This window comes from Dromiciops gliroides, chromosome 1 (genome assembly GCF_019393635.1).
Source record: "Dromiciops gliroides isolate mDroGli1 chromosome 1, mDroGli1.pri, whole genome shotgun sequence".
NCBI lineage: Eukaryota > Metazoa > Chordata > Mammalia > Microbiotheria > Microbiotheriidae > Dromiciops > Dromiciops gliroides.
In genome coordinates, this window is record NC_057861.1 from 536,508,553 (window position 1) to 536,533,755 (window position 25,203).

The 25,203-nt window shown below is 41.9% G+C and overlaps 1 protein-coding gene across 1 annotated transcript in view; it reads right to left on the reverse strand.

The window, feature by feature from the left end:
* Positions 1–24,865, reverse strand: part of LOC122751343 (cytochrome P450 2W1) — a 36,929-nt gene extending 12,064 nt beyond the window's left edge. Inside the window, exons 1-6 of the mRNA XM_043998352.1 lie at positions 24,668–24,865; positions 12,680–12,842; positions 11,637–11,786; positions 11,353–11,510; positions 6,684–6,857; positions 3,241–3,379 (exon numbers count right to left, since the gene is read on the reverse strand). Coding sequence (XP_043854287.1) covers positions 3,241–3,379; positions 6,684–6,857; positions 11,353–11,510; positions 11,637–11,786; positions 12,680–12,842; positions 24,668–24,865 — 982 coding nt within the window. The remainder of the gene's footprint in view (positions 1–3,240; positions 3,380–6,683; positions 6,858–11,352; positions 11,511–11,636; positions 11,787–12,679; positions 12,843–24,667) is intronic.
* Between the last annotated feature and the right edge of the window lie 338 nt (positions 24,866–25,203).

Below are 25,203 nucleotides of genomic sequence, written 5' to 3' on the forward strand. Positions count from 1 at the left end.
GTCACACAGCTAGTAAGTGTCAAGTATCTGAGGCCAGATTTGAACTCAGGTCCTCCTGAATCCAGGGTCAGTGCTCTAGCCACTGTGCCACCTAGCTTCCCCTCTAGTCTTCTTATACCTTACTCCCCTACACACACTGTACAATCCAAGTTCATTGGACTTGTCGCAATTCCTTATACAGGATACTCCATCTCCTAAATCTGTGCATTTTCACTTGGTGTCCCCCAAGCATGGAATTCTCTCCCTCTCACCTTTCCTTTCTGGCTTTCTTGGCTTCTTTCAAGACAGCTCAAATCTTACCTTCTTCAAGTGGTCTTTCCTTCCCCTCTTCCCATTTCTACACTGAGTGCAATAATTAACAAAGGGAAGGCACTGAGGGTTAAGTGACTTGCCCAGGGTCACACAGCTAATAAGTGTCAAGTGTCTGAGGCGAGATTTGAACTCAGGTCCTCCTGAATCCAGGGGCCAGTGACACACACACACACACACACACACACACACACACATGCACACACAGTGCTAGTGCCTTCCTTCTGAGATTAACTCCCATTTACACTATATTTTTTATGTTCACCATTGTTTGCACATTGTGTCGCCCATTAGATGTTGAGATCTTTTCTCTTTTTTTCATCCCCAATAGTTATACAATGCTTGTCACATAGTAAGCACTCAATAAAAGCTTGTTGACTGACAGTTAATACAGTGGAAAAAATGGTTCTAAAGAATGTTTTCCTATCACTACCAGTAGATTGTGATTTTTATTAAAATCAAGTTTGTTTAGGATGTTTTAGGTGAGATGCTACTTAGAGGCAGGGGACCAAACTAAGATGATTTCCCAAGGTCTCTCTCAGCTCTAGAATTTACCATGTGGCAGCTTTGATAGAGGCTATATGCAAAAATTACTTTGTTAGATTATAAATTAGTTGGTTAGATTGTAAACTCCTTGAGGATGAAAACTGTCTTTTTGTTTCTGCAGAGCTTAGGATGGTCACTTAACCCCCATTGCCTCATCAAAAAAAAAAAAGAAAAAAAGAAAAAAAAAGGAGAGGTAATGAGGGTTCATGGATTAGGTTGAATAAACATATACATAGATATATGACCACTGAAACATAATGACATAAATTATATAAGATAATATAATTACAATAGATAAATCATGGAATTTAGAGATGAAAGATAGCTTAAATGTAATTTAATCCAAGCACTATTTTTGGTTATTGTTGTTTGTTTGTTTGTTTTGCAGGGCAATGAGGGTTAAATGACTTCTTCAGGGTCACGCAACTAGTAAGTGCCAAGTGTCTGAGGCTGGATTTGAACTCAGGTCCTCCTGAATCCAGGGCTGGTGCTTTATCCACTGTGCCACCTAGCTACCCTGACCCTTGCTCTTCTCTCTACACAACATTCTATCTCCCATCTCTGTGCCTTCATGGGCTATCCTCCATACCTGGAATGTTCTCCCTTCTCACCTCAGGCTTTTGTGATTCCCAGGTCTCTTCAAGGTTCAGATCAAGCCCCACTGTGTACATGAGGCTTTTCTTTCTGTTCTGGGGTTGCGACATATCAAGGAATTTGGGACTATTAAAGTTTAAACTGGCCAGCTAAACTAAAGGACAAGGGTCTAGGGTAACTCTTCTTGAGAAGCCAAACTAAAGGACAGATACACCTTGAAAAGTAAGGGAGATAAGTCTATTAGGCATGGCTGCTGCCTGGTTGGCACCAGGGGACAGAGATAACTCCAGACAGAAATCAGAACAACCACCCCTCACCTGACTTCTCCCAACCCACCCCCAATAAGAGACATTCCATTCTCAAGGTGATCACCCCATCTACCATCTATAAAAGTTTTTGCCTTTCTCTTGTTTGAGGATATAGGTATCTCAGAGAATGTCTCTGAACCCATCTTCTCCTTTCTCTAGTGCCTAAATAAAAAATTATTTTATTCTAATTGGATTTGTGTGCAAGTGGGTATAATTCTTTAAAGAGGAGTACCTAAGGACCCCTACCACAACCTATTTCCCCCATGACACTTTCTTTGTTGTTTCTTCCCTTTTTTCTTTATTTTACACATGTCATCTTGTTTTATTTTTAATAATAACTCTGAGATTGTACAAATCTCTATTATCCCCACTTTATGGATGAGGAAATAGAGAAGCAAATTCACTTAACAAGCTCATCTAGTTAGTAACTACAAAGCTGGGAATCCAGTATTGGTCTTCAAATGTAGTCACTCCCTTGCTCAGACACCTTCAGAGGCTCCCTGAATCTGACTGCAACCCAACTTTTCAATCTTATCATCCTTGGTAGTTCAGTGAATAGAGTGCTGGAGTCAGGGAGGCTTGAGTTGAAATCTGGCTGATGAGGTCTTTCTTGATAAAGTTGTTAGTGCTTTTCCCCATGTGAAATTACTCTGTATGTACCAAGCTAAAGGGGATAGGAACAAGACCTGAAATTTCATTTGTACTAAGAACTTCTGAATGAATATAGCACCTTTTCTGCAATAGAATCCTATGAAATTGGGGCAGCTAGGTGGCACAGTGGATAGAGTACTGACCCTGAATTCAGGAGGACCTGAGTTCAAATCTGGCCTCAGAACCTTGACACTTACTAGCTGTACGACCCTGGGCAAGTCACTTACCCCCAATTGCCTCACAAAAAAAAAAAAAAAAAAAAGAATCCTATGAAATTAAGTGACTGGCCCAGGGAGGTCCAGCTTGTATGTGTCAGAAGCAGGTCTTGAATCTACCTTCCATGACTATCTCTTATCTGTGAACATACTATTTCCTTCTATTAGAATGTAAGCTCCTTGAGGGTAGGGATTGTTTTCATTTTTTGTCTTTGTTTTCTAGCACCTAGGACAATGCTTGGCACAGAGAATGTGTTTTACTCTTTTCCTGTTGGATTGAGGTGGGTTTTTTCTTTTTTTTCTTTTTTCCTTTTTTCTTTTTTTGGTGTGTGTGAAGCACTCACCCTAGGGAGTTAGGTCTCTGGCTCCCAGGGCTTTTGCAAACAGTGCTAATTCACTAAATAAACAATGCCATTTGCTTGACTAGTAGGTCCTATAAGGGTCACCAAGAGGAGCATCTAGGGAAAACCAGCAGAAATTAGCTTATAAATTACTTCTCTTGAGCTTTGGGCTAATGAGCAACTTGGCAGTAACCTGAGGTCCTCCAACAAGCCACACAGCAAAGCTTTTCCTCCAGCCAGCCTAGCTAGAGAGACAAGACATGACCAGAGACTCACCCTGGACCTCTGGGTATTTGGCCATGAGCAGAATGGCCCACTGCAAGGAGGTAGATGTCGTCTCAGTGCCAGCCATCACCAGGTCAAGGATGGAGGCGACAATGTTGGCATCCGAGAAATGGGTCTCTGCCTTTGGTTCCTTCGAAAACAAGTGACCTCGATTAGCATCACAAGCTACTTCTCCAGGCCACTGACCTCTGGTAGCAGGTGTTTAGCCCTCCCTGGCTTCTTCCCATACTGCCCCCACAAGTGAGCAAGGCCTTGCGCTTGGCTTTGTACTCAGGTGTTGGGGATTTTGATCTGTACTGGAAAGGTAAGAAAGCACAAGTAAGGAAAATACCACAAAGCTTCAGAATAGGAGGATGAAGGGGCAGCTAGGTGGCACAATGGATAGAGCACCGGCCCTGGATTCAGGAGGACCTGAGTTCAAATCCGGCCTCAGACACTTACTAGCTGTGTGACCCTGGGCAAGTCACTTAACCCTCACTGCCCCGCAAAAAAAAAAAAAAAAGAACAGGAGGATGAACAAAATAATTTGACATTTTATAGGATCATAATGTTGTTTGTCCTTCATTCTCAAAGAGGGCCGCTGACATCAAGAGGGTGATATCTTAACTTGCAAGTAAATTGGATTTAAGTGAGGGAGTGCTGTGCAAAATCCCCAGCTTTACTCTTTCCTCCAAAGGCATCTGAGTCCAGTGGCATGACATATGTCAGGATGACTGGAGTTGGCCCCAGATGCAGTGGGAGACCTTGGCCTTTTTAGGCTAAGGTTTTTCCCAGGTCTGTTTTTCTGAGCTAACATCCAATCAGTGATTAAGGCTAGATAAGAATTGAGGCAAAAGATGGCCTAGTTTGCCTACTTAAAAAAAAAAAATCTAAGAGGTGAAGACCCTCAGTGTTTCTGGCCAGAACAGAAACCATTGATATTTATACTCACTCTGAGCCATCAAATCCAAACTGAGCAAGTGAGGCTTGGGCTGGGGCCTATTACTGGCCAATCTGTGGGAGCCAGAGTGATTTGGGTTTAATGAAATAGTCAAGTAGTTCCACTTCATTCCAAATGGACTTTATCAAAGCCTGATTTTCCAGAACTCTATTTCAAGAAATCATAAATGAAACCACATAAACAAAAAAGTTAATAGTCCCAGCTTTAAAAAAATAAAAAGATAGAGGGGCAGCTAGATGGCTCAGTGTATAGAGCACCGGCCCTGGATTCAGGAATACCTGAGTTCGAATCCAGCCTCACATTTAACACTAGCTGTGTGACCCTGGGCAAGTCACTTAACCCCAATTGCCTCACCAAAAAAAAAAAGATAGAATAAATAAGTGGGGAAGAGAAAAAATCTAGCCCCCAAACCCCAAGACATCTTGCGAGATTTAAATGATCAAAACTTCTATTCCTTTGGGCAGAGCACCCACATGAAAAGGTGTAATTCCTCACGTGGACAGGGGGAGAGGAAGAAGGGTTGCAGCTGAGAGCTGTAAGGGGACTCCAAAGCTACCTAGTCTAACACCTCTCATTATACAGGTAGCTAAATGTCAGTGCATGGAGTGCCAGACTTAGAGTCAAAAAGAAATGGCCTCAGGGGCAGCTAGGTGGCTCAGTGGGGCTTTATCCGCTTTATCCAGTCCTGGATTTAGGAGGAGCTGAATTCAAATCTGGCCTCAGACATTTGACACTTACTAGCTGTGTGACCCTGGAAAAGTCACTTAGCCCTCATTGCCCCAGAAAAAAAAAAGAATTAGCCTTAAATCCTGCCTTAGATTCTAGCTGGGCAAGTGACAGCTTATCTGAGTCTCAGTTTCCTCATCTGTCAAATATTAATAGCATCTACCTCCCAGTGTTGTTTCAAGGATCAAATGAGATAATACATATAAAGTGCTGACAAGGGGGTTGGGAATATTAAAGTTTAAACTGGCCCACTAGCTAAAGGACAGATAGACCTTGAGAAGTAAGAGAGAGAAGCCTATAAGGTGTGGCTGCTGCCTGACGGGTGCCAGGGGACAGAGATTTTTGTTGTTGTTGTTTTTGTTTGTTTTTGAGAGGCAATTAGGGGTTAAGTGACTTGCCCAGGGTCACACAGCCAGTAAATGTTAAGTGTCTGAGGCTGGCTTTGAACTCAGGTACTCCTGAATCCAGGGCCGGTGCTTTATCCACTACGCCACCTAGCTGCCCCTGCCAGGGGACAGAGATAACTCCAGAAGTCAGGACCACCACCTCACTCAAGCTTTCCCCACCCCCAAAGGGATCTTTCCATTGTCAGGTGGTGGTGACCCCATCAATGGTCTAGAAAAGCTTTTGCCTATCTTCTGTTGGACGAGCAAGATGTCTCCAAGACGTCTCCTCCCCTCAAGTGAAGTCTTTGACTTCTCTCTTGGTCTCTTTCTCTAAGCGCCTAAATAAAAGACTATTTTATTCTGATTGGATCATGGGCAAGAGGGTATAATTCTTTTTTTGTTTTTTTTTTTTTGGTGAGGCAGTTGGGGTTAAGTGACTTGCCCAGGGTCACACAGCTAGTAAGTGTTAAGTGTCTGAAGCCGGCTTTGAACTCAGGTACTCCTGAATCCAGGGCTGGTGCCTTATCCACTGCGCCATCTAGCTGCCCCCGGTATAATTCTTTAAAAAGGAATACCTAAAGACCCCACCACCTATTTCCCCCATGGCACGGCTATTTGTATATGCCAGTAGTTGTTATAGGATACATTATATTATGACGTACTACAAATGTTAGTTATTTTACACTATAAATGCTAGTAGTTATTGTTCTTGTTGTTATTATTAATCAAGAAACTGAGGCCCAGGGAAGTTGTGACTTGCTTATAGTCACAGAAGTAATAAACGTCACAGATGGTATTTGAACTGAGATCCTCTAACTACAATGTCAGTACTTTTCCCCTTTTCCATTTTGTGTGAGAATAGATCGCACAATCTATACAGACGAAACCAAATTATATGCAAATGCCATTAAAAACAAACTGATGGTCTGTCCAGCTGTTTCATTTACCCTGGATTTGACTCTTGAGAACATCCTAGGGGAGATCTATTAGTTAAGTAGGAGATCAGGCAGACTCCTTTAAAAAGTATACATTATAGGGGCAGCTAGATGGCGCAGTGGTTAAAAGCACTGGCCCTGGATTCAGGAGGAACTGAGTTCAAACCCAGCCTCAGACACTTGACACGTACTAACTGTGTCACTTAACCCCCATTGCCCCACAAAAAAAAGTATACATTATTAGAAAAGCCAGTGGCAGTATAAAGGAAGGAGCAATGGACTAAGGAAACCTGGGTTCAAATCCTAGTTCTGCCACTGTGTCGCTCTGGGCAAGTCATTTCACCTCCTGGGTCTTTGGTTTCCTCGCCTGTAAAATGAGGTTTGGACTAGGTGATATCGAAGGTCCTTCTCAACTCGGCTAAAAGGTACAATACCATTACTGAATACCTCACTCTGCTTCTTCATCAGGGCATCAATGTAGCTGGAGACATATCCTCCTGGGATGTGCTGTCTACTTGCCGCCATGTAGTTCCTTAGGATGACTCTCATCTCTTCTATTTTCACTAAGACTGTTTTGTGGGACTTGAGGAACCATCCAAGGAAGGGGTAGAAGTTAAATAGCTAGTTTTAAAGGAGAAGAAAAACACTTATAAATACACAGGGAAGAACCGATGCATGGAACCCAAGGTGCTAAGCCATAAAAGCCACGAACAGGTAGATGGGAGGTTCTCTATGCTGGGATTCAGGAGCTGAAGTGGTAGCTGCCTCCTTTCCCCCAGTGCTGCTTTAACATCACCCCCCCCCTTCCTCTCTGCCCCAAATCTCTGGGTGGTTTTTACAAATGAGGTTGTCTAGGGAGGTACCTGAGCCCTCTGGTTAATGGCTAAAGATCCACAGTGCCTAATTAACATCTACTTGGGAGTAAACAGAAGAAATGAAAGAACAATGAAAAATATGGAGCTTGAAGAGAAAGTAGCTAATGGGAGGAGAGGGGAAAGGGCAGGGGGTGAAGAGACCAGACTTGTGATTTCATAGGGATAGGTAACAGCAGGTGAAGAACTCCTTCTGCCAAAGCAAATCATCACCTTCTCTGCAATTTATAGTGTTAGAGAGTGGCTTGGAACATCAAGAAGTTAAGTGACTTGCCCAGGGTCACACAACCAGTATGTGTCTAAGGCACGACTCAAACCCAGGTTTTCCCAAATCAGAGGTCAGCTGTCTATTGGTGAAGCTATTTTATTATCTCTATATCAAATATATCGATAAATGATAGATTGGATGGATGGATGGGTAGAGAGGATATTTATTTATTTTTATATTGTTATTATTATTATTATTTTGCAGGGCAATGAGGGTTAAGTGACTTGCCCAGGGTCACACAGATAGTAAGTGTCAAGTATCTAAGGTCGGATTTGAACTCAGGTCCTCCTGAATCCAGGGCTGGTGCTTTATCCACTACACCACCTAGCTTCCCCAGGACATTTATTTATTAAGGGCTTAATATGTGCCAGGCACTGTGCTAAGCACCAGGAATACAAATGCGATAAAAGAATGTGATCCCTCCTTTCAAGGAGCTTACATTCTAATAAGATAAGACAAAACATAAAAGGCAGCAGGAAAGGGGCTTCTGGGAGGGTTATCTACGTAGGCAAGGTTACTGGTTAGGAGGTAGGGCACCTTGGAAAGTGAGCATGTCTGAGGTCCCTCATGAAATAGAGATCCTGGCTAGGGACTCACCAATCAAGACATCAGGTTCAAGGGCACGGAGGCATCTCTAAGTGGGCAAGGTTCCTGGTGAGGAGGTAGAGTAGTCCAGAGAATAAGCTGAGCTAGGAGTGAAGTGATTATGGTTGGGACCCCTCATAAAATGATCAGACACAAATAATGACAGACTTGTTTATTTGAGAAGTCTTATACCCCTTAAATGGGGAGAGTGTCCAATATATGGTTTTTTTTCTTATTTTTCTCTTTTTTAATTGCTTAACTATTTGGGGAAGAAAAGGTAATGGCAGATATTTGGGATTCAATGACAACTTACTACTTGAAAATATATTCAAGGAAAGGCACCTCTGTCAATCAATCAATCATCAACAAACACTTGTTACCCCCTCCTGTCTTTGCAGGGATGGGCATATGGCATGTACTGTCATATTTGATTACTGAGTTGATTAATTTTGATGAGCTCTTTTTTCCCCCTCTCTTTTATTATTTGTAAAAAGAACTGGCTCTTCAGGTAAAGAAGAAGGGAGGAATTTGTTGAGAAATGAGGTCTATAAAAAACAAAAACAATAGAAATATTTCAAAATTAAGAGAAAATAAATGAAAATAAAATATATGCAAAGGTATTCTGTCTAGAGATTTCAGAGAAATCACAAAGCCACACCCTTTCATTTTTCAAATGAGGAAACTGATGCCAGGTCCTGGAGGAATGACATGACTTGCCCAAATTCACACAGCTAGTAAATGGAAGAGGAGGGACTAGAATTCAAGTTTCTTAACTCCTGGTCCATGCATCTTTCCACGATGCCAGGCTGTCCAAGAAAGGCTCACAGATTATGTGGAATTTCTTCTCTGTGTCTGAGAAAATATCCATGTGGCGCCAAATATCCAGATGAAAGACAAAAAAGTTCTATCATTCATTTAGAGACTTCCAAATATCCAGATGTTTGGTTTGATATGAATAAAACATTTGGCTGTTTGCCCTTTTCAATTTGTCTTCCAGATATTTAGAGTTGTGCCAACTCAGTTTTACATACTGGAGATAATATAAACTGATTTAGAAACAAAGAAAAGCAAAGCAGGCTTAATAACTATGTGATGTAGTAGAGAGTTTAGATCAGGGACTGGCAACTTGGGTATACAGTTTACAAGATGGCATCCAAAGGTCTGTGGGTGGCATGGTGCCTTTGGGAGCAGTGGAAGAGGCAGAGAGTGACCTGGAATGATCAGGAGACCTTTCCCAACCCCCAAACCTGCTAGTGCCTTTCTATCTGAGATTCCCTTCCATTTATAATGCATCTGGTTATTTATATATTATATTTCCCATTAGTTGTAAGCAACCTTGAGGGCAGAGACTTTTTTTGCCTTGCTTTGTATCCTTAGCACTTAACACAGTGCCTAGAACATGATAATACTTAATATTAATGCATGTTGACTAACTGTAATATCTTCCATAGAAATGCTCAAAAAATATTGCTTAAATGAGCAGGGAGGGGGCAGCTAGGTGGCGCAGTGGATAGAGCACCGGCCCTGGAGTCAGGAGTACCTGGGTTCAAATCCGGCCTCAGACACTTAACACTTACTAGCTGTGTGACCCTGGGCAAGTCACTTAACCCCAATTGCCTCACTAAAAAAAAAAAAATGAGCAGGGAGGTGGGGCTAGTTTGCAGAGATGGGGGACTATTGCTGAGGAACATTGCATACACTGCAGCTACATATTAGACTTGTGTTAATTAATCTTGCAAAACATTTTTTAATTTTTTATTTGTTTTTAGGGTTGGCTTTCTGGGTAGGGGAGAGAGGAGGGATATTTTAGGCAAGGAGGTGATATAAAAACCAAATGTTTCCTTTTTTTCATTTGAAAGGAAAACAGGGGTAAGGCAAAAGCCAGGGAGTGAGTGAATAGCCAGTGAATGCACTTACCCCATATTGGGGGAGAGTAATTAGGGGGATTGTGTTTACCTGTTCCACACCTACCCTTGTGGTATACTGTCTATCTATAAGTTGCAGTACTGGAGTGGACTAGACACTATTGGCATTCTCTGTTAGGACTTCCTGATCCCTATCTCTACACACACACACACACACACACACACACACACACACACACACACACACACACACACGACCTCTCACCCAGCCACATGCATAAATTGGTGTTTGAACTTGGTAAAAATAAAGGGTATTCTATATCTAGTCCTTGAGTTCAAAACAATTTGCTGACCTCTATCTAAGACCTTGAGTAGAATCACTCAGTTGGAAGAAATGGGAATATTTAGCCTGGAGGCTTAAGGGGAACATGGTGGTGGAACTTCCTGTTTCTTCTGATATAATGTAAATTCCTCGGAGGCAAGGATTATTTTGTTTTTGTCATTCCCCAACACCAAGCACATTGCCTGGCGCAGAGAAGGTGCTCAATACCTGCTTGTCAATTAATTGATGGAAGCATTCAAGGATTGTCACATAGAAGAAAGATAAGATCTGTTCTGCTTGGCATCACATGTCAGGACCAGGAGCCATGGGTGGAAATGGCAAAGAAGCATATTTAGGCTTGTTCTTAGGGAAATTTTCCAACAACTAGAATTACCTCAAGGTGGAGTGGGTTGTCCAATCTCAGGAAGTCATAGATTCCTCCTCATTTGGGGTCTTTCAGCAAAGGTTGAATACTCACTCTCCAGGGAGGTTGAAGAAAACTTCGTTATTCACATGTGGATTGGAATAGATGCCCTATCAGGTCCCTTTCCACCCTACTTTTATGATTCCAAGGATTATTTCAGTTCTAAGTCAATGCTGTTAGGATTTCAAGTCCATTTCCAAGGGTAGCTTTTTCAAAAAGGAAGAGAAGACTGGTACTGAGCATGGGCAGGAGGAGGAGAAGAGAAGGAAGATGAGATTGATAGGGGAAGGGAAACAGGTATTTACAGGAGGAGGGACATTGAAGATAGTCTCTGATGACTTATCAATTTTGCTAAGGTTTAATCTTAGCCTTGAGACTCGATTGAAAAGTCCATTGAGTTGTCCAACACTTTGTGCCTGATGACTAACCAAATCAAGTTAGAGTATAACCAGGACAGGTGACTGGAGCTTTGGCATAGGGTAGAAAATTTAAAGAGCATTGACAACACTGTCCCATAGTTGACTCAGACCCTAAAAACACAGTAGGAGGCAGGGTATGGATGACTCATCCTCTCTGTGCTTTACCCTTTTCCTACCCAGCCCCTATGACGCAGTAGCCAAGGGTACATCTTTTGTTCCTACTGTATGGTGATATCTCAGGGCACCAATACCCAGGTGAAGCTATCTCTTACCCACATCTTGCTCCATGTGCATTAATTGATAATTAAAGCTTTGTTGGCAATGCTTACCGTTAGCACCAAAGAGGAGGAAAGCTACTCACGTGGAGGAAGGGAGAGCCCAAAAGAACCATAACTTCATCTATTAGTCTTAATAAAGTAACAAATGTTGGGTCTTCGTAATCAAACCGGTCTCCAAAGAGCAGACAAAAAATAACATTGGTTGGTGCCATGTTGAATAATTTCAACTTGAAAGGTTTACCTGCAAGGGCAAAAAAATAACCCAACAAGCCCAAGACTTTATATTAGAAGTACCAAATTCAGGTTCTCAGACAAACTGGTCTGGAGCAAAAAGGAAAAGAAAAAAAATTGAAATCAAATATCTCACCTTTGAAAGAGTCTATCAATCCTGCCAGGAAGTTAAATTCTTCCAGAATCTTCTTGACCATCAGCTTTTTCCCCACCCCAAGGTTATGCATGCTAGATATGGTAAATTTGCGAGTGGTTTTCCATAGTTCCCCAGATGAGAAAAATATACCTGTAGGGTGAATGCATTGCAGGTACTTACTTCACTGGAAATGTCCCAGCACCTCATTCCCTTTCACTCATCTCCTACCAAAGTTCCCAAAATAGCAAGGACAAAAAAAAAAATCAATCAGGAGTCAGGAAGCTATCAAGCTTCAAAGATATAGAGTTCTGTGGCCTGGAGACATACTTCACTGAAGACATCCACCTAGCTCCTGACCCAGAAGATGATCAGAGGAAGGAGGCCAATGCTGATACTCGCCTAGTAGCTAGAGTCTCTTTAAAAGAAACTTATGACTAGAACAGCAACTCATAAAAGCCATATACTCTCTTAACTTATTAAATATCAATACAGTCTCAGCAGATGGTATCAGAACAACTCATCATCCACCATCCATCCATCGACCTATCCATTCTTATTTTTTTTCCTTTATTTTTTCTGGACAATGAGGGTTAAGTGACTGGCCCCAGGTCACACAGCTAGTAAGTGTCAAGTGTCTGAGACCAGATTTGAACCCAGGTCCTTCTGAATCCAGGGCCAGTGCTTTATCCACTACACCACCTAGCTGCCCCCCACCCATCCATTCTTTTTGGGTTTTTTTGGTGATGCAATTGAGGTTAAGTGACTTGCCCAGGGTCACATAGCTAGTAAGTGTTAAGTGTCTGAGGCCGGATTTGAACTCAGGTACTCCTGACTCCAGGGCTGGTGCTCTATCCAGTGTGCCACCTAGCTGCCCCCCACCCATCCATTCTTTTTTTTTTTTTTTTTTAGTGAGGCAATTGGGGTTAAGTGACTTGCCCAGGGTCACACAGCTATGCAAAATTGGAGGGTATGTCTGGGATATTTTCCTCTTCCTTCCACACCCATGATGCCCAAAGAAAACCAATGTTGTCTCAATCACATACCCTGACCTTCCTGGATGCACTGGAATATGGGAATGGGTGGTCGGTCAGTAAACTCCTCAGCACAGTTGACCAGTGCTTCTTTCACAGCCTCATAGCCAGTCAGCACCACCATCTTCTGCAGACCAAAGTGAATGGTGAAGATGGGACCATATTTCTCTGCAATCTGGGCAGGAGGCACAAGGTTCATGTATGTCATCAGTGAAAAGAAAAAGGCGGTTAAGTCATATAATACATAGATTTATAAATGCTTCCTCTGACTAAATCCTAGGATTCTTGTGGACTAAAGTGCACATTGAGAAAAACATCACAAAAGATTAGAATTGAAAATTACCATAAAGGTGATATTGTCCAATTCCCTCATTTTAAGCAAACCTGGGTCTCTTGATTCTCAGGCCAGGGTCCTTTCTATCACAAATCACTTAGCAAATGTATGACCAGTGGAAAAATGTCCCAAAATGTCTAGGAATACAATAAAGCAGCAGTGTGGCCAGAAAAAGGCTGAACTTGTGGTCAGTAAAGGCTTTGGTTTGAATCCTACCAGAGTTGACCAGTGCCTCTTTTACAGCCCTATAGCCAATTAGCACCATCATCTTCTAGAGACCAAAGTGAATTGTGAAGATGGGCTGTGAAATCTGGGCAGAGGTAACAAGGATGCCCCTGACCCAGGGGAAGTCACTTAACGTATATGTGACTCAGGCAACTCCTTAGGATTAATCTAGGGGCAGCTAGGTGGCACAGTGGATAGAGCACTGGCCCTGAAATTGGGAAGACCTGAGTTAAAATCTCACCTTAGATACTTACTAGCTATTTGACCCTGGGCAAGTTACTTAACCCCAATTGCCTTAAAAATCTGGGATTATCTCCAGTTGTCCTGACACATATCTTGCCACTAGACCCAGATGGCTCTGGAGGAGAGAGTGAGGCTGGTGACCTTGCACAACCCTGCCTCATTTAAATCCAATTCACTGCAAGTCAAGACATCATTTCCCAGGGCAGCTAGGTGGCGCAGTGGATAAAGCACTGGCCTTGGATTCAGGAGGACCTGAGTTCAAATCCAGCCTCAGACGCTTGAGACTTAACTAGCTGTGTGACCCTGGGCAAGTCATTTAACCCTCATTGTCCTGTAAAAACAAACAAACAAACAAACAAGACATCATTTCCCTATGCCATGGTCATTTATTTATTTATTTATTTTTCTTTTTCTTTTTTTTTGTGTGAGGCAATTGGGGTTAAGTGACTTGCCCAGGGTCACACAGCTAGTAAGTGTTAAGTGTCTGAGGCCGGATTTGAACTCAGGTACTCCTGACTCCAGGGCCGGTGCTTTATCCACTGCGCCACCTAGCCGCCCCTATTTATTTATTTTTAGTGAGGCAATGGGGGTCAAGTGACTTGCCCAGGGTCACACAGCTAGTAAATGTTAAGTGTCTGAGTCCAGATTTTAACTCAGGTACTGACTCCAGGGCCGGTGCCCTATCCACTGCGCCACCTAGCTGTCCCTGTCATGGTCCTTTTTGAGAATGAAGGAAAACAACAATAGGATTTATCTACCAAGTCATATACAGATTGTATTGATATTGGGGGAAGGAGTCCCCCACACCAGGATGGTATGGTGGGAAGAATATTCACTTTGAAATCAAAAGGCCAGAGTTCAAATCTTAATTCTGCCACTTACTACCAACATGATATTGGTCAAGTAATTTAAATGCCCTGGGCCTCAGTTTCCTCATCTGTAAAACAAAGGTGTTGGACTAGATGGTTTCTGACTTTTCTTCTAGATCTATGATCTTATGACCAAATTACTTAGCCTTCAATTACTTGGAGAATTTGGGACCATTTAAAATTTTCAGTCAAGTATTCAAGTTTGCCAGTTGTCCTTCAGCCCTGCAGAGTTTCTAGAAGACCTCCAACCATTCAATTGCCTTTGTTGAATCCCCTACTGTCTAATACTAGGGGGCCGCTAGATGGTGCAGTGGGTAAAGCACTGGCTGTCACTCAGAGCTCCATATATTGGATCACAGATTGAGAGTTAGAAGGGAGCTTAGAATGTGTATAATCAAGGGGTATATTGACTTAGAAAACCACAAATTAACATTATCTATGTTGTGTTGTATTTTTAATTTGTTTTGTTGTTGGTGTTTAGTTGTTTCAGTCATGTCCCACTCTTCATGATCCCTTTTATGCTATATGTAAAAAGATTTCAGACCTTCCCAGGAGTGGCTGCTGAAGCATAGGATTTTAAGACTATCATTGTTCCTTTCACTTTTACTATAGTAAAGGAGACAAGTTTCATGCTCTTCACTGAGACCAAAGAATGGACTTCTCTTTCTTATTTTTATTGATTCAGGGGTTGTTTTTAATAACACCTTTATTTCCAAGTATATCTGTCCCCCATCATCCTTCAGAGAGTCATCCCTTACAGCAAAGAATTAAAATGGAAAAGAAAAAAAACCAAACAGTTCAATAAAACTAACCAAAACCTCAATACAATCTGACAGTATAACAAAATATTCCATACCCACAGTCCCCCACGTCTGCAAAGAAGGAAAGAAGGGACATTTCCTCAGCTCTCCTTCAGGGCCATGCTTGGTAAGTCTAGTCACACAGTGTTCAGTTTTGTTTTTGCTCTTTACATTTTTGTTGACATTTTGGTAGTCATTGTGGATATTTTTCCTGGTTCTCTTTACTTCACTTCATATAAGTCTTTCCATGCCTCTCTGTCATCTTCACAGTCATCATTTCTTACACACAGCATAGAGATATTCTATTACATTCATGTACCACAATTGATGCACCCATTTCCCAATTGATGGGCATCTACTTTGTTTCCAATTCTTTGATACTGCAAAAAGTGAAAAGCTGACTTGAAAAAATGATTGTGATCCAGCTTTAGTCAAATGTCTTCTAACCTTCATATGAAGTGAATAATGCTTTATAGACATGAGAAATCGAGGAGATTAGAATCTTCATGGGATGACAGAGAACATGGGCCAAATAAACTATGAATTATTATCATCAGGTATGTACTTGTAGAGAGATACTTGGCTTAGTGTTGAGAAAGCCAGTCTCATAACTAGGAAGACTTGGGTTCAGGTCTTTTTTTGTGGGGCAATGAAGGTTAAGTGACTTGCCCAGGGTCACACAGCTAGTAAGTGTCAAGTGCCTGAGGCCGGATTAAAACTCAGGTCCTTCTGAATCCAGGACCAGTGCTTTATCCACTGTGCCACCTAACTGCCCCCTTGGGTTCAGGTCTTGATTCTGATATATATGGGCTGTGTGACCCTGGGAAAGTCTCTCAGCCTCTCAATGTTCTAGAAAACTTTTTAAGAATCTAACTTTCAGAAAAGGTACTGACCTGCATTGGTAGAGGTGAGGCGACTGGAGACAGCTCTGGATTTAGGAGTCAGGAAGACTTCATTTCTTTCTTTCTTTTTTTTTTTTTGGTGAGGCAATTGGGTATTGATGACTTGCCCAGGGTACATAGCTAGTAAGTGTCAAGCATCTGAGGCGGGATTTGAACTCAGGTCCTCCTGACTCCAGGGCTGGTGCTCTATCCACTGTGCCACCTAGCTGCCCCAAACTGCTATCATTATTATTGATAATAATTATTGTTATTAACATTGTTAATTTCCTCATGTGTAAATTTACTCTATGAATGAAATTATGGGTCCAATCCCTAACCCTATATATTCATACCCTTAGATTCGATGGACCTTGGGTTTGGGTGCTAACAGGAAAATCTGGGACATGGGGGATCCAGGAAAGTCCTATTTATGCATGTACAGAGGAACTGAAAGGGGAACTCAGGACAGGAAGCTGCTACAGCTGCCACTCAGAGCTCCACATATTGGATCACAGATTGAGAGTTAGAAGGGAGCTTAGAAGTTGTATAATCAAGGGGTATATTGACTTAGAAAACCACAAATTAACATTATCTATGTTGTGTTGTATTTTTAATTTGTTTTGTTGTTGGTGTTTAGTTGTTTCAGTCATGTCCCACTCTTCATGATCCCTTTTTTGTGTGGGTGGGGGTTTCTTGTCAAGATACTGAAGTAGTTTGCCAATTCTTTCTCCAGCTCATTTTACAAATGAGGAAACTGAGTCAGACACATTATACATTGGTATAAAGAGGAGAGAGGCAGTTGGCATAGTGGAGAGAATACTAGATTTTAAGCTAGATGGCCTGGGTTCAAATCTCAGCTGTGACTTTCCCAGGGTCACACAGCTCATATATATCAGAGTCAAGACCTGAACCCAAGGAGGCAGCTAGGTAGCACAGTGGATAAAGCACTGGCCCTAGATTCAGGAGGACCAGACACAGTTAAGTGACTTGCCCAGGGTCACACAGCTAGTAAGTGTCTGGGGCCAGATTTGGACTCATGAAGGTGTCTTCCTGATTCCAAGCCCAATGCTCTATCAGATGCACCACCTAGCTACCCTATATTGTTAAACATTGCACAATTACATTTTATTTAAGAACTCCAGAGTTCTTCAGTGGCTTGTGGTCCTCTGATAGCAAGTTTGACACCTCTGAAATCCAATCCTCTTGTTTTTACAGATGAGGAGACTGAGGCACAGAGAGGTTAAGGGACTTTTCTGAGGTCACACAAGTATTAAATGGCACAGCTGAGATTTGAATCCAGACCATCTATCTTAAAATCTAGTATTCTCTCCACTATGCCAACTGCCTCTTTCCTCTTTATACCAATGTAAAGCAGTTATTCCTTTGGGGTGATATATCACCTTCTTTACAGAATGCTGTAGCTAGATGAGACCTTAGTTTCTATTCTATCTAATCTATCTTATTCCTAATCTATCTAGTCTGATTTCACAGATGAGAATACTGAGGCTTGAGCCAGATTCAGTGGCTTGCTAGAGGTCATGCTGCTTTATCACTGTCAAAGCCACATCTCAAATCCAATTCCCCAACCCACACAACAGTGCTCTTCCCACTACATCACAAATGATCTTGTTCCATTTTTTTTTTCCGTGCAATGAGGGTTAAGTGATTTGCCCAGGGTCACACAGATAGTAAGTGTCAAGTGTCTGAGGCCGGATTTGAACTCAGGTATTCCTGACTCCAGGGCCAGTGCTTTATCCACTGCACCACCTAGCTGCCCCCTTGTCCCATTTTAAATAGGGTGAACTTCAGAATGTCTGTTTTCAAATCAGATATGGATGAATTACATGTTCAGAGATGAAGAGGTGATTGAAATTAGAGTGGTCCATGGTAAATAAGAAGCTGGGGTTGAAGCCAGGAAGACTTGTCATGTACTGGTTGTCTGATCCTGGGCATGTCATTCCCTCTCTCTCTCTCTCTCTCTCTCTCTCTCTCTCTCTCTCTCTCTCTCTCTCTCTCTCTCTCTCTCTCTCAAATAATAATTTATTTCTTACATATAAAGACAATTTTTAACATCCATTAAAAATTTTTTTAAGTTCCAAATTTTCTCCATTTATCTTTCACCTCCCCCTTCCCTAAAGCAGTAAGCAATTTCATATAAGCTATAGATGTTCAATCACATAAAACATATTTCCATTTTAGTCATTAGTCATATTAGTCAGACCAAAAGAAAAAAACACATAAAAAGATGAAAATAGTATTCTTCAATCTGCGTTCAGATTCCATCAATTCTTTTTCTGGAGGTAGAAAGTATTTTTCCTCATGAGTCCTTTAGAATTATCTTGGATCATTGTATTGCTGAGAGTAGTTAAGTCATTCATGGTTGATCATCACATAATGTTGCTGTTACCATGTACAATATTCTCCTGATTCTGCTCCCTTCATTTGCATCAGTTCATTTAAGTCTTTCCACGTTTTTATGAAATCTGCCTACTTGTCATTTTTTTATAGCACAATAGTATTCCATTACAATCATATCCCACAACTTGTTAAACCATTCCCAAATTGATGGCTATCCCTTCAATTTTTAATTCTTTATCACCAGAAAATAACTACTATAAATATTTTTGTCTAAACAGGTCATTTCCCTCTGCTCTCCCTCTTTTTTTTGTTTTTTTTGTTTTTAATAAGGGATCTTAACCTTTATTTATTTGATTTTTTTGCAGGGCAATGGGGGTTAAGTGACTTACCCAGGGTCACATAGCTAGTAAGTGTCTGAGGCTGGGTTTGAACTCAGGTCCTCCTGAATCCAAGGCTGGTGCTTTATCCACTGCACCACCTAGCTGCCCCCATGCTCTCCCTGTTTTTAATCTCTTTGGGATAAAAACCTAGTAGTGGTGTTTCTGGATCAATGGGAATGCATAGTTTGGTTGCCCTTTGGGCAGGGTTCCAAATTGTCCTTCAGAATAGTTGGATCAGTGCACAACTCCACCAACAGTGCATTAGTGTTCCAATTTTCCCACATACTCTCCAACATCTATCATTTTCCTTTTCCGTCATATTAGTCAGTCTTATAGGTATTAGGTAGTACCTCAGAATTGTTTGAATTTGCAATCCTCTAATCAATATGATATAGAGCATTTTTTCATATAAATCACTTACTTTCTTGACTCACTAGGCAACTCTCTAGGATTAAGTCACGGAAAAGGTGCCAACCAGACTTGTTAGAAGGAGTTTTCTCCCTTGGGTGTTTCTTTTGCCAATTATATCATAGATCTAGTGCCTATCTTCCTCTTGGAACAAGAAGAAAGTTGATGAAAGATTTCTCTGGCAACATGGGCGTGTGTGTGTGTGTGTGTGTGTGTGTGTGTGTGTATGAGTGCCTGTAGGTATGAGTGTGGGTGTGAGTGACAGGACACACATTGAGGAATGTTGAGACTGGCAAGATGGATAAAGATTAAAACTGGACTCACTCTTGTTCAGCTGGTACTTTCTCTAATTCTCCCTCTTCCATCCCTCCTTTCTTTTTTTTTCTTTCTTTTTTTTTTTTTTAGTGAGGCAATTGGGGTTAAGTGACTTGCCCAGGGTCACACAGCTAGTAAGTGTTAAGTGTCTGAGGCCAGATTTGAACTCGGGTACTCCTGACTCCAGGGCCGGTGCTCTTATCCACTGCGCCACCTAGCCGCCCCATCCATCCCTCCTTTCGATCTTAATCCAAAATGGATAGTCATAGGAAATGAGAGAAGAGTGACAAGTAGCATTTCCCAGGGTTCCTATGGGTTCATCCTCTGAGTCACAGAGGCAGAAGACTTGGCAGAAGAATATTACCACTGCTTTTTCACTGTGGATCTACCATCTTCAGTGGGAAAGAGGATTTCGGAGACATCTTCTGTGTTAGGACCAACTCTTGAGAGATACTGATCTCACCTAGAGTAACAGCATTAGACCCTGTTGCCACCCAGTAGATTTCTGGTCCTCCGCCTCCACCATCAGTGTACATGAGCTCAGTGAAGGAAAACTCCTTTTTATATTGGCCAATGCATTTAACATATGATTAAAAGGGTAAATCTGTTCCCCCCCCAAAAAAAATCTAAAGCATAAAATTAATTCCTAGCCAAGTCAGAATTTCTGTTTGGCTTATGGATGTCACTGCTTGCCTCCATAGGTGTGAATAACAATTGTCATATGGATGACTATTGGTTTTATTTAAAAAGCATAGTCTATTGGATTAGGGCATTATACTATGTTGTTGCTACTGTTATCCAAGAGCTCCTGCTCTCAAGTCAAATCAACAAGCATGTATTAAGCACCTACTGTGTACCAGGCATTGTGCTAAGGAATAAGGATTTAAAGAAGGAGGGGAGTTTCTACTTTTAAGGAGCTCACAGTCTAATGGGGGAGACATCACAGAAACAACTACGTACAACCAAGATATATACAAAGTAACTTGGAGAGAATATCAGAGAGAAGGCACTAAGATTGAGGACAAGCAAAGGATTCTTATAGGAGAGACTTTAGTTGACAACTGAGGGAATCCAGGGAATCCAGGAATTAGAAATAAGGAGGGACAGAATTTCAGGCATGAGGGACAGAGAGTAAAAATGGCAGAAGTTGGGAGATGGGCTATCTCATGCAGGAAATATGTGTGTGCATGTATATATGCGTGTATTTATATATGTATACCTACATATACACAACACCCACACACACATACATACATGTGTGCATACATGCATACATGCACACACATGTACACCCTGTTCCAAGGCCCACTGCTATGAGACTGCTTATTGGTGGAGATGAAGGCCCTCACCCACATGAGGGTCAGGTTGAGTTTGAGAGAGATGATGGTTTCAATTCTTGGCCAATCCTGGCTTTGGGGTCTCTCCAAGGGAGCGTCTTGAAGTTTAACATTGAGTGGTCTGCCAGCTTCAAGAGAAGACTGGAAACACTCAAGAGAAGTGGGCAGCCTTTATCATACCTCTACCACCAGCTTGTAACTTTAGAGATCTGGGGGGGGGGTTCCTCTTGAGTAAGATCAAGGACACTCTTTCTTGGATGAGCTAAGTCACCTTACTCCCAATGGGAGAGCTCCTTCACTCTGTATAGCTGGTATATATTCTCCTACATATACCTTCTCTGATTTCTGTTTTGCTATGATTTGGATAAATAAGTTTCTTTGATTAATTACAGGGTTCTGATGAGCTCAGTACCTACTCAGTACCCTGAGCTTCCCTTCCCTTTTAAAAAAGTGTAGGTGTTTTATTAAAAGGTGATATGGATTTATGGATGCAATACCAGGTTCTGAGTCAGGGAAACCTGGGTTCAAGTCCCAGCTTTGAAACATATTGACTGTAGGACCTTGGACAAGTCCAAGATTATAACTTGCAGAACAGTTGCTGATCTGTTTTGGTGGAGACTACTTCCTTGTGTGTAGTCACAGGTCCTGTTTTAAAATGTCTTTTAAAAAGCTTAATGTCAAATGTCAAAGAAGCCAACTAAATTTGCTGTGTAACTATTTACATTTGAATTATTTTCAATGAGCAAAGTAACAACAATTTCATAACAATTTCCTCCTCTAAGCCTGCATTAGGATTTTTTTTTGGTCTACTCATTCTCATTCATTTTTCCTCTTACCTGGTTGTACTTAGTATGTAGTTCTTGTGATTCTGTTTTCTTCCCTATTTTGAATTCTTTCATAAAAGCTTTTCAGGGTTTCATTTTATTTTGCATACTTGTTGATCTTCCTTTTTCATTGGTATCCCGAGAACCTATCACAAAGCCTGACATAAAGTAGGTGCTTAATAAATGCTTATTGATTGATTGTTTGCATTATAGTATCCCATTACATTAATGTGCCATAATTTATTTAACTATGTTCCACCTGACATTGAACTTGTTTCCATGTTAGTTTGTTTTTAAAATTAAGAATAATGCTATTATGAACATTTTTGAACAGGTAGCTCTTTTTGTTTGTTTCTGATATACTTTCAGGGCATATTCTCAACAGTAGAATCATTGAATTAAAGGCTATGATAATTTTTACAAAGGGGCAGCTAGGTGGCACAGTGGATGAAAGGCTGGGCCTTGAGTCAAAGACGAGTCGTCTTCCTGAGTTCAAATCTGGCCTCAGTCACTTACTATATGACTATAGAGCTATATGACCCTGAGCAAGTCACTTAACCCTGTTTATCTCAGTTTCCTCATTTGTAAAATGAGCTGGAGAAGAAAATGGCAAATCACTCCAGTATCTCTTCCAAGAAAACCCCAAACGGGGTCACAAAGAGTTGGTCACAATTGAAATGACTAAACAATTTTTTCAACCTTTACCTTGTAGTATCTATCCCATACTTTCCACAGCTTCAGTCAGTTCATAATTTTTGGGAATCAATCCTGAATTGCTTGCTGAAACTCTTATTCAACCCAGCTAGAGTCAACCCTAACCACTCTACTATGTTCACTAAGGCAGGAAAGTAGGTTAAGATATCTTCATTTTCAACGAAGGTTGAAATAGTTCTCTATTAGACCCTCAACTGACCAGATGTGCAAATTAGCCAGAAAGTTCATTGCCTGGGGGTTCTAATTACTGGTAGCTTCACTGCATTAAATGCTTAATCATTGGTGTGGTGTTATGGGAGGAGTACCAGTCTTGCAAACACCTGATTTTGAGTCCCAGCTCTAACTGTAATTAGCTTTGTGACCTTATGCAAGACACTTTAACCTCTCAATGCCTCAGTTTCCTCTTCTGTCAAATGGAGATAACAATACATGCAATATTTCTCTCACAAGGTTTTGTGAGAAAAGTGCTTTGTAAATTATGCTATTAAACAAAGAAAGGAAAGAAGTCACAAGAGATTTTAATGGTTTTTCCTAAGAGCACCATGAGTTACCAGCTGAGTATATGCCAAATGGGCTGACCTTATGCATGGCCAGGGATTATAGGATCAAAGGATTATAGATTTAGCACTAGAAGGTCATCGAGTACAACCCCCTCCTTTTACAGATGGGAAAACTGGGGCACAGAGAAGTTAAGTGGCCTATTAATGGGGCATCCAACTCCTCATGTCACATATCACCGAAGGAAATAGACAAAATAGATGGAGAAAGTTCAATGCAAATCCATCCCCACTGTCACAAAGCAGTGTGAAGGACAAGCTCTATTAATGGTGGCTCCATTAGTATGATTTGAGAGACAGCCCTCCAAGCAGCTTATGAGACCCAAGACAAAATTTTAGAAATGAGATTCCTGATCCAGACTACTCAACGGAAATATCAAATGAGGTAAATTTTGGAAAAGTGCTCAGCGCAATGCCTGTGACATAGCAAGTGCTTACTAAATGCTCATTGCCCTGCCTCCCCAAAAGATGGTTCCCCACACTGTTCCTGGTGGGTGTCATGCTCATTTTGATCTTAGCAGCCTTGCCCACCATAAGGTCACAAACAGAGCTGGAAAGGACCTTAGAAACCATCTAGCCCAAGCTTCCCATTTTACAGGTGGAGAAACTGATGTCCTGAGAAGTCCAATGACTTGTCCAAGGTCACACAGTGTCAGAGGCAGAATTTGGACCCTAGTCCTCTGATTCCAAACCTTTCCACTGCATCATGTACTGCCTCCCTCCTGAAATGGGATGTTGGTAAGTCAATCAGTCAACAGGCATTTATTAAGGATTTACTCTGTGCCATACACAGTGTGCTAAGTGCTGAGGATACAAGAGCTCATAGATAGGAGATGGGAGGAACAGCCAGAAGGCAGGTGCTGCTGTATTGTAGTGTGTGGAGGGGAATATAGTTTAAGAAAACTCAGACTTAGAAAGAGGCCAGCTTGTGAAAACCTTTAAAAGACAAACAGGGGCAGCTAGGTGGTGCAGTGGATAGAGCACCGGCCCTGGATTCAGGAGGACCTGAGTTCAAATCCAGCCTCAGACTCTTGACACTTTCTAGCTGTGTGACCCTTGGCAAGTCACTTAACCCCAATTGCCTCACCAAAAAAACAAACAAAAGTCAAACAGAAGATTTTTTTATTTGATCCTAGAGTTGGGCAGTGGATAGAGTGCTGGCCCTGCAGTCAGGAGGACCCAAGTTCAAATCTGGCCTCAGATACTCAGTTTCTGTGTGACTCTGGGCAAGTCACTTCACCCTGTTTACCTCAGTTTCCTCATCTGTAATATGAACTGGAGAAGGAAATGGCAACCATTCCAGTATCTTTGCCAAGAAAACCCCAAATGGGATCAAGAAGAGCGGGACACAACTGAAACAACTAAACACCAAAAGAGATCATAGGGAGCCCTACACCAACACCCCACTTCTTTTTGTCCCTAGATAACCAGATCCCTTAGAGCTCAAGTAAAGTCCCCTTCCATTCCGAAGACTCTCCCTAGCTACTCCAGCTAACAGTGTTCCCTCACTCTTCTGGACTGAGCAACTTATGAGTGTCTCTACTCCTTCAACAAATACTTGTTGAAATGGAGGGAAATTATTGCATATTTTCCCCCCAAAACCCTCTTGGTACCACATTGTCATCCACACTGGGCTGGAGGAAGCTGGAGACAATGAGGTGCCAGGGCCAATTGGGCCAGTCCCACCAACCCCAGAGCAAATAATCTCACTGAGAAAGGGGCTGGTTCCTGGAAGGGGAAGGCAGTTAGTCCTACCTTCATCAGTGACTTGTCCTGTCTCCTGAGATCCAGCAAGTGAAGGTTCCCAATAAAAGGGAGAGGGGTCGGCCCAGGGGGCCACTTTCCAGCTGGCTTTCTGGGTCGGGCAAGAAAGCAGAGTAGCCCCCAGAAGAGCAGGGCCCCCAGCAGAGCAGTCATGACAGGGTGTGACAGGAGAAAAGTCAGGAACAGCATGGTAGTCAGGGCCTGTAGAGCAGGCAGGGGAGGTGCCCCCAGTATGGCTGTCCCACCGAGGTCTGTCCCAGATCGCAGGGCTTACTTATATGCCTTCCCTGGGAGTGCCAGAAGCACTCCACCCTCTTTGCTCACCTTGGAGAATGTGGAATAAGCAGTTTGCAAGCTATAACCAGGAGCAAAAAGGTTTAAAGTTACAAATGTGGTATGTGGGTGAATGAAGTCTCTGAGAAACTGAGCTTTTGTCAAGAGAGAGGGCTGAGTGGACAGTGTGGGCATCCACAAAGAATTGGCCCCTAAGTTCATGGATGAAATTTCTACACCAGCTGCCTGTTTGC